We start from the raw sequence: 15,176 nt of genomic DNA on the forward strand, positions 1-15,176 counted from the left end.
GCCTAACTGGCCAGCCCCATATCCCTGTCTCACAAAACAAGGCAGACAGGCTGAGGTAATGGCTCAGTGAGTAAAAATGTCCGTTACCATGCAAGCCTGCTAACCCAAGATCAATCTCAAGGACCTACGTAAAAGTGAAAGAGAACTAATTTATCACATCTTGATAGCCACACCCCCCACATGAATCACATCCTCCACCACTTATAATAGTAATAATGATAATAATAAATTATAATATAATAACAATAATAAAATTTCTAGAAAACCTACAATTATTTCTAGACAGAATATCTCTTGACGAACATATATGCACGCCCAAACACACAATAAATATTAAGTAGAAATAAATGAGAGACCGGCTAATGAAATCATGCTAACAAAATGTGTCATGTGCTCAGCGAGTGGTCCAGGCTGGTTTCTGAGACCCCAATGTTAGAGCCTTCCTAGCTGTCTGAGAAGACTCTATTTTATGACTGAGACATTTCAAGCTCTTAGACAAGGGGCAGGAGTGAGCTATATTTCTGTTCTAAGAGGTCTGCAACACAGGGAAGGAGAGGGGAATGGGTTTCCCATTTTTCTTTTTTAATTGTAACCATTAGAGAGGAAAGGACCACTTGGAGGCAGAGTCGTAGAAAGCTGAGTGTTTTAATACAGCATGTATTTAATTACTCCGCTTTCTGCAGCGTACTGGGGGAGAGTTATTTCATAATATTAGCGATAGTGGTTAATCTATGAAGTAGTCTCCCCTGCTTTTGGGGATTAAGGACGTTATAAGGCAAATTAAGATGCAGTGCGCTCAAGTAGCTGAAACACAATTTTAGACTTAAAAGTAGTTTTAAATGAGGGTACTTGGCTGGCAATCGCTGTTTAAGTGGATTTAGTTCAATATCAATTAGTGTGGAAAAGTTCGTGGTATCTTTGCAGCGAGCAAAACGAAACAGAGAGCCGCCGAAAACGTCACGTACTCCGAAGCTAGGGTTACAGAGTGTGAAGTTTAGTCATTACTGAAAACAGCTAGCTTAGAGCATTGTTAAGGGAGTCTTGTTACTGTGTTTTTGTTTTTGTTTTGTTTTAACTCACTAGTCAGCAGTGAGACTGGGAGGTTGCTTAAATGCCATATGATAGCTTTATCTTAGAGTCAGAGGAATAAGACTTTATCAAGGACTGAGGCATTTCTACTGCCTTTGGTTGCTCTGTCTTTTTATTTTGCCCTGCCCCGCCCCCCCCATCCCAAACCCTGCTATTGTTTGTGCTTTGTAAGCTGTGAGTCCAGAAAGACTCGCACTTCATTAAGACTCCCGCCCCCACTTCATTAGGACACAGAATCACATAGGTAGCTCAGCCCCTCCCTTCCAACAAGTCTGTTCCCTGAAAAGTGGCCAGAGGACTCCTGCTTGGTGTGTAAATACACCGGAGCCTTGAGTGTCTGAAAGTCTGGGAAAGGAGGAAGTTAAAATTGAAACATGGCATCCCGGACCTCCTGCCTTTCCTCCGTTGCTTCTAATGGTCAGTAATGGGAGACCACACTGGATGATCCTTTTCAGACTGTCTGGAAATTGGCAGTCCCATTTAAAACGTAGACCGAGCCATTTAACTCTGCGCAAATATCCATCATCATTTCTAGATGAGGGGATTAAATTGTCCTCTGGAAATGCCACTTCTAGAACGACCTAACGAAGCAAGGATTGTGGATAGTCTCTTTCCTCGAACCACCAGACATCTCAATTCATTTAAAACTCATCAAGTTTCAGCGATATAAAAACCCTGGCCCTTGTAAAGACCTTGTCTTCTCTTTCTGGGTCCTTTTCTTTTTGTCCCAATTCACTTGTAATTTTCCGGGCGTCTTGTTGTGCTTAGCATCCCCTCCTGTTTTCGCTATGCATGGAGGACTTCTATGTGATTTCTTGATTAATAATTAGCAAAGCTCTCTCTCTCTCTCTCTCTCTAATGATGTTCTCATCGGGGACATCATTTGTTGGCCGATTGATTCTGAACTACTTTTTAACTTTTTTTCGTTAAACATTCATGGCGCATCTGTGTGCTCATCTCATCATAGCTTCGTTAATGGCATCATACTGAGATTGGCTGACTTGCTAATGTCGATGTCTTTCTATGGGAATTGGGACATATCACGTGACCCCCCTACTAAAACCTTTTTTTTTTTTTTTTTTTTTTTTAAATCCCTCCCCGCCTTTGGCTACAGCTCTTCCACTCCTATCCTCCTGCCGTCTCGGGTATACCCCCCATGATCCCACCCACGGGCCCTTTCGGTTCACTTCAAGGAGCATTCCAGCCGAAGGTAAGAACCTCCGAGTGAAGACATGGCTATCTGCCTCAGTGGAGGGCCAGGCTAGGCACGCCGGGGGGTGGGTTTGAATACCTGCTTGCCTACAGCGGTGAGTCCACACACCCAAAGGGACCGTGGGGAGTCAAACGAGACTTTTCTCTTTTCTGGTCCATTGAGTTTTAGATCCAAACAGAGATGAAATTTGCCATTGCCAGGGCCCCAGGTAGTTACAGTTGAGCTAAGTTTCCCGTAGTCTTCAAAATGGGCAGAAGAGGGGCTGGAGGAATGGCTGGTGGCATAAGTGCTTTTGGCTTTTGCAGAGGACCCAAGTTCAAGTCCCAGCACCCAGGTCAGGCAGTGCACAACTTCCTGTGACTCCAGCCCTAGGGGAATCCAATCAATGCCCTCTTCTGGCCTCTGTGAATACTCACATGCATATGACATACACACATTGACCAACACATATACATAAATAAGATAAAACCAAATCTTTATATATATATATATATATATATATCTCCTTCCAAAACTATGGACATTTCTTTAAATAAGTTTTCCCATTAGCTTGTATTAATTATAACCAATAATGGGTTTCATTATGTCTTTTCCATACATTTACTATAGTATACTTTGACACTTTACCTCTTGTCCTCCTCCCACTCCACTGATCCTCTCTCCTCTCCACCCTACCTCCCAGAAACCTTTGGTCTTAACTAAGGTTACAAGGAACGTGAGCGAAGCGTTATTTATGGGAGCAGAGCAACTTTCCCCATGTCTATACCACCGAAGGAAAGAGCGTTTCTTTGGAGGAAACGCTACTAAATATTAAATGGTAGAAATGGCAACTTGCTTTTGAGGTGCGCATCGCAAACAAACGTGCAAAGTTGAGGCATTGGTGGGTTTTTTAGTGGTTAAGGGGGATAAGTGATCCCAGATTAAAGTTGTTTTCTGTTCCTTTAGTCTGAGAAAGATTTTTTTTTCCCATTTACTCTCTGTCCTTCGCTGCATCTGTGCACACAGTGTGCCTGCACATGGCGAGGCAAAAGCTTATACGTTATTTGTACTCTTTCTCCCTCTCTGCTCGTCCCAGAACGTTCTACCCACATGCATGTATGTGTTCCCTGTGCATGCCTGGTCCTGCTCCAGAAGAGGGGTCGGATCTCCTAGAACTGGAATGATGGCTGCTTGTGAGCTAACGTGCTTGTGCTGGGAACCAACCCCAGGTCCTCTGCACGAGTAACAAGTACTCTTAACCACTAAGCTACCCTACCCCTTGACATTCATTCATCTTTTGTTCTTAGTAAGAACTAAGTTACTTTCTACCTGGAGAACACCATCCACGTCAACACAGGTTCTGTTACCCATAAAGGTCAAGATTCCAAAGTAGTTTGATAGCACTTTCCCTTTAAAAGATCTACCTTGGCAGAACCATGGGTGTGGCTCAGCAGTAGAGTACCTCCCTACAGGACCCCAGTGAGGGGCTGGGGGAGCGTGTCTCAGACACGTACCGCTTGCCTAGCGTACAAAAGTCTCTAGTTTAATCACAACCACATCAGAAGATAGAAAATAGTATTTAAATCCCTTAGTTTACTCAGGTACTAATTTTTAAAGTGAAGTATGCCTCCCCAGTGGCCAGCCACACTTAGCTGAGCTCTTGTGCTGTGTGGGGTTCAGTTTCTGCCCCTCCCCACCTCCCATTCCCATTCTTAAGCTAAAGCAGCAGTTTGAGACCTGAGCCTCCCGCACTGAACGCATTGCGTTTTCAAAGCCGTGTTGCCATAAAAACCAGAAACAGGGAGAGAAATAAAAAAGGCGTTAGGGGTCGGATGCTACGTCTCTGAAATCCCCCTCACGCGCACAGAACTGCAACTTAAAGGCCAGGGTCTGTGTGCACAGGGCTTTTATAATGGCCGCAGCAAGTGGTGGTGAATTTTAGACTCTTTTTCCTTGCTCCTCGGTAATCCCTCAGACCCTGGTCTGTCCCCGCTAGGTTGAGACAAATCTCCCGTGCGTCCCCAAGCAGACTGGTAGGTCATTTAATAAATTAGACCATTTCCCTCACTTGCGATTATCCAATCACACCACAAACTACATCTGGGCAAGAAAGTGTCTCTCGGTGTTGAAATGAGCCTTTCCAGGCCATCTTCCTGATTGAATATGTAGATTGCTGTTCATTAGCGGAGTTCTTCATATGTATGCAAATCAGGCTGTTAACAACTGCAGCTTAATTGTTAGTTGTACAGCAACTGATTGCTTTTCTTCCATTCTCTCGCTCTCGCTGTCTTTCCACACTTCTCCTTGTAGGCTAGCTTCATGCCTCAACCTGAGCTTTTCTCCCCGCTCCCCCATGAGTTAACTTCTAATGTGAGGGATCCTTACAGATTGTAGCTTCTTGAGGAAAATAACGACCAGTCCATAGCTCCGGTTCATAGCTCAGCGGGGAAAGGCGCTAGCCACCCACCCTGAGTTCCATCCCCAGAACCCACATGGTGGAAGGGAGAGACCTGCTCTTACACGTTGCCTTCTCACTTTCGCTCTCGTGACTTGTAACATCTCTACACACATACACACACACACACACACACACACACACACACACACACACACACACACACACACACACACACAAGTTTGAAAAGCCACTAGAGGCTGGGAAAGCAGTTTAGGACGTAAAGCTACACGCCACTAAGCCTAGGGAATTGAACTGGGGGCCCGGTGAGCCGCATGGTGGAAGGAGAGAACTGATTCCTGCAAGTTGCCCTCTGACCTCCACACGTGCCCACAGACAGACAGACAGACAGACAGACAGACACAATTCAACAGACAAATATACATGTATTTTATATATGTGTGTGTATATATATAGTATATATATATATATACTATATATATAATATGTACATTTCTAGTTTTTTAAAAAGAGAAAAACAGCTTCTCTAGCTGAGCAGTGGTTCACTCTTAGTACTTTGAGAGGCTGAGGCAAGCAGGTCTCTGAGTTCAAGGCCAGCCTGGTCTACGTAGCAAACAGATTTCAGGCCAGCCAGGGCTACATAGTAAGAGCCCTTATCTCAAAAGAAAACAACCAGAAACAAAGAAACAAGAAAACCTACTATTTTTTTAAAAAACCTCTCCAGGCATTAGTAACTGTTCCCCTTTGAAGTACAGTTTTTGATCGCTGTGGATTCGGAAGACAAATGTCTAGCCATGCGGTTAATATTAGTGATAGTTAAGTATGGAGATGGGGTTGCAAGAACAGCCGCAGAATTTAGTAGGAGATCTATGTCGTCCCTAAATCAGGGTCTCTTATCCCATTTTGTCCATCACTGAGGAGCGATTGCCGCGTACCCTTTCTCGTTACTGCCTCCCAGTTAAGATACCCGGGGATCTTAGTGTCCAAACAGCCCCGCCATCCTTCCTGAAAGATGGGACTCACATGGACTTGAGTGATTCTTTCAGTGTTTGGTGGTAAAGCGGGGGAGAAGATGAGAATGATAAAAGAAAACCAGAGGCGGTGTGGGCCAAAGGGAAGAGCCGTTGAGGACAAAAGTTGCCCCTGTAGCTTCTTAGATCCTAAAGTGGGACTCACCTGCATCTTCTTATCTAGCACCTTGCCTAAGCTGCTGCGATCCTAGCACACCCCTTGGTAGGGCGAGACAGTGGGATTAGTATTCGAAATTCTAGCCTTTTTTGTTTTTAAGGCTAATTTTTTTTTCCTTAAATCGCACGTCTCTGTCTGTGCGTGCCAATGAAATGCCCAAGGAGCCTTAAGGCGTCGTATCTCTCTGGAGTTCTAGGCAGTCGTGAGCCCTCTGATGTGGATGCTGGGGATTGAACCCAGCTCACCTACAAGAGCAGCAAGGACTCTTAACTGCTGAGCCACCCCTCCAGCCCCAAACTAGAGCTGTAGGTCCTATCTGGTACCTTCCCTCATGTGCTAACCTCACACACAAGCCCGACGCCTGCGAGCTCAGACACTCCTTCCCGCTAACATCCATAAGGATAAGGAGTTCTTTGTTCTGTGGGCTGCTCTTGGGCTTCCATCCCAGCTCTTTCTCCCATCCCCACCCCCCAGTCCAGTGGGGTACTTTTGTCATCCCAGCTCTATGGAGACAGAGAAGAAAGGATCCCCATGACTATGGTTTAGCTAGCCAGGGCCTTCCATTTCAGAGAGACCCTGCCTCAAAAAAAAAAAAAAAAAAAAAAAAACCCAGGGTGGAAAGCAATGGAGGAAGACACCATGCATCAATCTCTGGATTGCAAACATAAATATACAACACACGTACACAGAGATAAAAATGTAAAAGTCCAGAACAAGATAAAGGAGAGAATGCTTCGTGTCTGCTACTCTGTAAGGACAGAACTTGCTTTTCTGTGCGTCCTAAGCCGTGGTCTAATTCATTTGTAGACATCCAATCCTATCGATGTGGCTGCCCGGCCCGGAACAGTCCCACACACTCTGCTCCAAAAGGACCCAAGGGTACGTGCAAAGTGAGGCTTGGTTACAGGTAATACCAAAGGCATCACAAAGGGTGCCCTTTGGGGCCCACCCGGGTGCTCCTACCCTGGATGCTTATGTGAGAAAACGCCTGTTCCTTGTAGAAGTCACAGGCCCCCAAGTGCATGAATGACAAAAGGTAATGACTTGGCTAGGACAAAAAAAAAAAAAGATCTTTTTGAGCCCCAAAATTGAATGCCACCAGCATGTCTGCCTTCCATCTGACTGGTCCTGTCTCCAGCTGCTTATATCTCTCTGGTACAAAACAATCAGCATAGAATGCCCTGAACAGAAAAGTACTCAGCACTTCTTCCTGAAAGTTAGGTACACACACACACACACACACACACACACACACACACACACACACACACACACACACACACACACACACCCTACAGTCTTGTTTGAGGTCAGGAAGTTACTGGACGGCTCTGCTCTTACAGATGGAGCGTGCCGTAGAGCTAAATAAAATTTCCCTCATGCCCCCGTCATGTTATTTATTCATAGTCGATGCTATGCCTGCCTTTAAACCAGAAGGCAAAGCCACATGGTAGAGAGGCGACTGTCCCTTATAAAGCTACCCTCCGAGCGGTTTTTATTTTAGTGGACTTTTTTTGTTGTTTTGCAAGCAGTTATGCCCTCGGGTAACTCATTAAGCCAGGATGTTATAAAGACAGCTTGGGTCTGCAGGGTCTGGACAAGACAGACATTCCCAGAAGTCCCCTCCGTGTCACCCTTCATTTTGTGGTCTGAGGACTACTCTCCCTAAGCCCCACAGAGTGGCCTGTGGCCGAGCCAGTCAAAATGGGGACCCCCATGGTGCAGGTCACCTGCAGGTCATGCTGGCATAGGGCCCATCTCTGCTGGTAAAAGTTGTATGGGGGACTCGTCACCGTGCATGTTCTGAGGCTCCCGAGGTGGGGGAGGGGGACGCTTGGTACTTTGAATGGTGTGGAAATGGGTTAATTATTCTCTAGAAGGGCTTCATTTAAAAGTAAAATTCTAACATTTTAATTTCCCCTCCTAATGAAGCACTACAAATTTGTTAATTAGGGCAATTGTTTGAGTGACAGGCATGTAACCGAGTTGTCATTTTCTCTTCACAGTTGACAGATCCTTTCAGACCTATGCTAAGGGTAAGGAGAGCTTCTTCTAGAACTGTTTCTGCCACCTCTGACTCTCTGCGGGTTAAAAACACAAATCAGTAGCAGGGGCTGAGCCGGAGAGATACCGGAGGGAATGTCAGTGGTAGTAGCCAACGCTGCTGCTTGCACAGGCAGGGAGATAAGAGATGGCCTTTGGATTTTTCCCCTTTTGAGTGCTGGAGGAAGCCGGGCCTCTGGGTTTTCCATTAATGTAACTGATAAAGGGCTAAAGAGATCGCTCTCGAGTTAAAAGCCCTTGCTGTTCTAGCCTAAGATCCAAGTTTGGTTCCCAGTGCTCATATTGAGTAGCTAATAGCCTTCCATAAGTCCAACTCCAGGGGATCCAGCGCCATCTTCTGGCCCTTGTGGGTACCGCACACACATATACCCACACACAGGCACACACATAATTCGCTAGATAGATAGATAGATAGATAGATAGATAGATAGATAGATAGATAGATAGATAGATAGACAGACAGACAGACAGACAGACAGATATATGTATATATATACACATACATATATGTATATATGTGTGTATGCATGCATATATATATATATATTTTTTTTTTTAATGTAATGGACAGCCTAGTTCAGTGTGTTGTTGTGAGACAAGGTTTTGTTCTTCCTCTGACTGGCTTTGAACTTGTGAGCTACTCGATTCAACCTTCAACAAACACCTCCACCCCCACGCCCACCCCTGTTATGCTGGGATAACAGGCGAGGGAAAGGACAAGCCATAGGCTGGCTGTAGTTAGTCTCTCTTGGGTCTGGTTATTTCACACAGAGCACTCAATGATAAGTGACATGTGTCTTCCTCATTCAAGCTGTTTCCCAGGGAAGGATGGGAAGGATGCTATAACCACAGTAGAATGTCCAGAGGTCAGAGTCTGGCCAGCAGGTGACCTCTGGGTACATGCTGACTTAGAAAACAGATGGCAGGGGTTCAGTGATCCAGTTCCTGCTGTTGACTGTCACATAAGCCCTGTCTTAGGTATTTCTTAGTGACAAGCTTAGTGACTCACAGTTCAAGGCTGTGGTACATCATGGTGGGAAACTGTAGGTGGCAAGAACTTGAGGCAGTCACTAAGAAGCAGAGAGAGATGGACTCAGGCTTGCTTTCCGTTCATTATAGGACCCATCCAGTGAACAGCGCTGTCCTTATCTACCCTGGGTCCTCCTGCCTCAGTTAACTGAAACACCTAATCCTTCATAAGCTTGTCCAGGGGCTAACTGCATCTAGATAATCTCTCGTGGGTGTGCCTGGCCTCTTGTCTACTGGGTGATTCTGGGTCCTGCCAACCCCCCACGAAGTATTAGCCATCTCCACCCCCCTTCTTCACCAGCCTGAAACGGGTGTGATATTTGGGATCCCAAGCAACCCATAATTCTATTCCGTCCGTCATTTGCTGCTGAAGAGCGGGGCGGGACTTTCTCGCTCTTGCGGTGCTTAACGAATGAGCAGCAAGAATACGCAGTGCAGAGCAGAAAAGAAGCAGAAGCGCCACACAGATTGACACGTGCTCTTCAGGTGGCAAAAGAGAGAACTGATCCCTGCAGGAAAGAAGAAACCCCTTCCTCAGCTCTCAGCCCCTCATTCTGACTTTTCTCCTCTTTTAACTAGAAGAGAATAAGCACACACACACACACACACACACACACACACGAGTTAGTGACTCTCAGTGCAACATGCGAGGTTGCCAGACTGCAGTAAGAAGGTGACACATTTCCATGCACCACTCCGGAGGCCTAGTCCCCTCTCTTGTTTTAGTTCGGCCCACAGACATTCCCTAATTACCTTTTCTGGACAGCTGATGTGCCTGTTAGCTGACAGCATTTGTTAGGTGCGCCTGCCTGCTGGCACTGGAGAAGACAGGCCTCAGAGAGAGTCGGGTCTTGGCCGTATTGTCCTTGGCAGAGGACTGCTTTGTAAAGGAGCTGTTGTCTCAGACCCACAGGGGGGTGCGGGTTCTGACTCCCTCGTGCTTGAACTTGGAAGAGCTGCATTTGGTTGGCACAGAGCTCTCTGGTTTTCATGACAAGGAAGTCCCCATAGTGCAGAGTTGCAGGGAGCTTGGGGGAGACAGAAGAAAGGTGGGCTTTCGGATGTGTCTCCCTTCTGACCGCGCGACTCTTTCTCATTCCAGAAACCAGGAAAGTGGTGCGCCATGCACGTGCATATCGCCTGGCAGATTTACCACCACCAACAGAAAGTCAAGGTGAGTGTGTGACTCTTTGGGCATAGCTGGGCAGGGCCAGGCTCATGAGTGTGGGCCTTGGTTTGTAGCTGAGGATGACATTGAAGACCCGATTCTTACAGGCAGGAAGTCAAAGGCTCGCCTATCTTCTTTTGTTCTTTTTCTTTCCTTTTTTAAATTTATTAGTGTATTATTTATGTGTACGTCTGCCTCGGACAAAAGGTTTGCGTGAAGGTGGAGTTGCAGGTCCTGGGTGGTAGGACATGGTTGGTAGGAATCACACTCAGGTCCTCCTCAAGAAGGAAAGCCATAAACACTAAAACAAGTATCACACACACACACACACACACACACACACTCATAATCACACACACACTCACAATCACACACACACACAATCACACACACACTCACAATCTCTCTCTCACACACACACACACTCACAATCACACACACACACACAGTCACACACAATCACACACGCACACGCACACACACACATACTCACACACACACACTCACAATCACACACACACACAATCACACATACACACACACTCACACACTCACAATCACTCACACGCACACACACACACACACACACACACACACACACACACACACACACACCCTCACACACACACACACACATATACGCGCTCACACCCCCCACACACATATGCATGTTCACACCCACCCACACACACAAACACACACACCCCCCACAAACATACACACTCACACCTCACACACACACACACACACACACACACACACACACACACACACACACACACACACACACACACACACACACACACACCAGAGGACAACTTTTAGGAGTCAGTTCCCTCCACCATGTGAGTCTCGGGGATCGAACTTGGGTACTCAGGCTTGGTGGTGGCTGCCTTTTCTAGCCGACTTATCCATCCAGCCAGTTTCGGGTTTTGTGCTTCTTTGTTCTTAACATAAAATTGAGGGGCAAGAGAGATGGCTCGGCAGTTAAGAGTACTGACTGCTCCTGTGGAGGACCTAGGCTCAGTTCCCAGTACCCATACCAGGCGGCTCACAACCATTTGTAACTTCAGCTACAGAGAATCCTCTGCACCCTGCAGCTTCCAAGGGCACCCCTGCATGGACGTACCCACGTACACACACTCAGACACAAGTACACACACATTTAAAATATTTTTAAAATATGTAAAAAGATACTTTTGCATATTATGGATTTGGAGAAGTGATCATTTCTACCCCGCAAGAAGTTGAAGGCACTGAGTGCCCATTGACTGTGCCCATAATAATTAACAACATCGAACGATCACTCTTCTGCCTGTAACAGCAGTTCTTCAGGAGGCTAGAATATGCTAAGTCCTCACCAGGACCACTTTCTGGCCAGTTACCGAGCCTGTCTCTAGATGAGACTTTATTCCCCCCAAAAAGGGAGGGGCCTGGCAAGATGGCTCAGTGGGTAAAGGTACTTGCCACCAGGCCTGACGACCTGAGCCTGATCTCCAGTGCTCACGTGATGGAAGGAGAGAACCAACTTCTACAGGTTGTCTTCCAGGCTCCACGGACAGATGTAATTCTTTAAGGAGGGGGATGGGGAGGGAGGAAAGAGAGACTTCTTGAACCCCGTGGAAGAGAAACATTGTGTGACAGGTTCTGATCTATGATTTAAAACAAGAGGTGAACCCAAACAATGATACTAGCAGCTGATATGCCAGCACAGGTTGGGGGAATCTCAAATGATCCCTCCCACCCCCCAATGAAGAGCTATAAGCAGTCATTGCTGAGAGAACAACCCTGATTGGCTATCTAGTACCAAGTAAGCAATCCTGGAAGCATACATTCAAACAATACTGAGTGGACTCAGTAGGTTGCACTTGTAGACTTACGTGTAGGTGTACATATAACAATAATAACATATAAGAAACAAGAGGGCGCAATGACTCAGCAGGTAAGGGCGCTTGCTGCCAACCCCGAGTATATGAGTTCGAATCCCAGACCCGCACGATGGAAAGCGAGAACTGATTCCGTAAAATTGTCCTCTGCCTTTGACCTGTACAGCTTGAGTGAGCACAAACACAGATAGATAGATAGATAGATAGATAGATAGATAGATAGATAGATAGATAGATAGATCAGATGATTTATAGATAGATAGATAGATAGATAGATAGATCGAACAGATGATTGATAGATAGATAGATAGATCAGATGATTTATAGATAGATAGATAGATAGATAGATAGATAGATAGATAGATAGATCGAACAGATGATTGATTGATAGATAGATAGATAGATAGATAGATAGATAGATAGATAGATAGATAGATAGATAGGACAGATGATAGATAGATAGATAGATAGATAGATAGATAGATAGATAGATAGGATAGATAGATAGATAGATAGATAGATAGATAGATAGATAGATAGATAGATAGATAGATAGATAGATAGATAGATAGGATAGATGGATAGACAGATGATTTACAGATAGATAGATAGATAGATAGATAGATAGATAGATAGATAGATAGATAGATAGATAGGATGGACAGATGATAGATAGATAGATAGATAGATAGATAGATAGATAGATAGATAGATAGGACATGATTTACAGATAGATAGATAGATAGATAGATAGATAGATAGATAGATAGATAGATAGATAGATAGGATGGACAGATGATAGATAGATAGATAGATAGATAGATAGATAGATAGATAGATAGATAGATGGGACAGATGATAGATAGATAGATAGATAGATAGATAGATAGATAGATAGATAGATGATAGGATAGATGGATAGACAGATGATTTACAGATAGATAGATAGATAGATAGATAGATAGATAGATAGATAGATAGATAGATATAATAGATGGATAGACAGATGATTGACAGATGGATGATAGATGATAGGCAGACAGGAGCTAATGAAAAGGAAGTGTTCACCCCTTGAGGAATGAAGGCCCCCTCATTTCCCTGCCCTGCTCTTGCTCACACCCCACCAGTGATCTTGCTCACTCTTACCTTATTACCAGGCGAGGCATAATTAGAGCTCTCCTAGTTCAGCTCAGCTAGAAAACGGGTGCAGTTTGAGGAGCTAACTAGGTTTCCACGGTGACTTCAATTCACTCTGGGTCCTGGGTGACGGATTGAGGAGCAGCAGGTAAGCCTCATCTTCTTCCTTTTAACTTCCTGAGCTTAACGGGATGAAGGATGACAGGGAGGCCGCTCTCTTAGCAACTTCTGTTCCGTGAAGATGCCCCTGGTGACTTGGCTTTCATTATCCCAATTCAATTAGCTGGGCCTCTCGAACACAGGGTGACTCGGTTATCTTCCTCTCCCGGCGAACATTTCCTAATCCCCACGCCCCGTTCTGCCTGGTGGACCTTATTTGCTCTTAATGAGTCCACACCATCTACCATGCAATATTAGCACTAAATAATTTGGCAACTCAATTAAAGGAGGTGCTTCGGAGATTTTTATAGATTTACAGAGAATTAGAAGCTTGGTTTTGGGGTTTGGCTGTTCTTCGATAGTGAGTTTTTCATTATGGTATTCCCCAGAGATTGGAGCAGGAATTGTATCTCTCTGTCTTGAATATACATTTACTCACTCTTTAGCCACTCATGAATTACATGGAGACCTGAGGTCTACAGGCTGTTAGCTGTGACAGGCCCAGGGCACTGATCTTCCTGTTATCTTATGTGTTCAGTAGTGAGACCCGCTGGTGATGTGTGCTCTGTATATTTAAATAAAAGGTAGTGGATTGGGGAGCTGGCTCAGTTAGTAAAGTGCTTGCTTTTTGAAAGCTTCGCAATCTGAGTTCCACCCCCAGAGACCACCAAAAACCTGGTCCCAGCAGCTTTCACTCACAGTTCCAGAGGAGAGGGAGTGAAAACAGATGGATCCTTTGGGCTTGTAGCCAGCCAGCGTAGCCTGGTGAGCTCCAGGATACTGAGAGACAATGGATAGATAATCAACCACACTTAAAAAAAAGATGTTCTCTGTCCTCCAATGTCACACGCACACTCGTGTGCACATGCACGTGCGATGGTGAAGGTTCCGTGTGTTTCCGTGAGGTGCATGGCTAAGTTTCACCTTCAGAGAGGGTTGCCGGGTGAGTGAGGGTTGGCTTATCTGTTAACACCCTAGTCAGTGTAGGTGCCTCTCCTTTGTAAAGGAGTCTCCCATTACACAGCAGGGAGCAGGGTCCCTGAACAGGAGAGGGTGCGAGGCAGGACAAGGGTAGGGTCAAGATGGCTGGAACCCAAGGAGAAGGCAAGAGCCACGTAGAAGCAGGCCCAGCCAGAGAAGAGCAGGTAGCACAGCTCAGAGCTAGGGGACACTAGCACTCTGGGAGGCAGGAAGCTGACTGAGAGGGAAGGCTGTCAGAACTCAGGAAGATGGGCAGATCTGATGCCCTGCGGTTCAGGGGGATACCAACCTCCAGAATGATGCTGGGTAGGGGCTGAGGCAAAGATGGCGGGCTAAACCGTATCGCCTAGAGGAGAAGGTGGAGTGAGTCCACAGAGTAAAGATTTCAGTCCCCACGACTGGCTTGACTGCCCTACTCCAACTATCGGAGGATGCTAGTTGGAAAGGAGGAGATACTTGTTAATTAAAAAGATGTGCATGGGGGTTGGGGATTTAGTTCAGTGGTAGAGCGCTTGCCTAGAAAGCGAAAGGCCCTGGGTTCGGTCCCCAGCTCCAAAAAAAAAAAAAGATGTGTGTGTGTGTGTGTCTGTCTGTCTGTCTGTCTGTCTTTGTTTAAATATACACCAGTGATTCCATTAATATGTGTTATATTAGAATATGACAAAGAGCCACTGGGCAATTAACTTGACACATTAGATTGTTCTTGCAGAATTCCTACTGTGCTGAGTTTAAAATGCCATCATTTGAAACCTCACACAGGCAGAAGGGCTGGATAGATGGCTCAGCCATTAAGAGCACTTGCTGTTTGTCTTGGTCTCTGATGAACACAGCCCCCCAAAGCGACTTGGGCAGTGTCACAGTCCATGA

General features: G+C 45.6%; 1 protein-coding gene across 1 annotated transcript in view; it reads left to right on the top strand.

The window, feature by feature from the left end:
• Nucleotides 1–15,176, top strand: part of Auts2 (activator of transcription and developmental regulator AUTS2) — a 94,616-nt gene that overhangs the window by 63,712 nt on the left and 15,728 nt on the right. The window contains 4 exon segments of the mRNA XM_032886390.1: nucleotides 2,204–2,299; nucleotides 6,693–6,764; nucleotides 7,892–7,921; nucleotides 10,081–10,152. Coding sequence (XP_032742281.1) covers nucleotides 2,204–2,299; nucleotides 6,693–6,764; nucleotides 7,892–7,921; nucleotides 10,081–10,152 — 270 coding nt within the window.

The sequence above is a fragment of the Rattus rattus genome, chromosome 16 (genome assembly GCF_011064425.1).
Source record: "Rattus rattus isolate New Zealand chromosome 16, Rrattus_CSIRO_v1, whole genome shotgun sequence".
Lineage (NCBI taxonomy): Eukaryota > Metazoa > Chordata > Mammalia > Rodentia > Muridae > Rattus > Rattus rattus.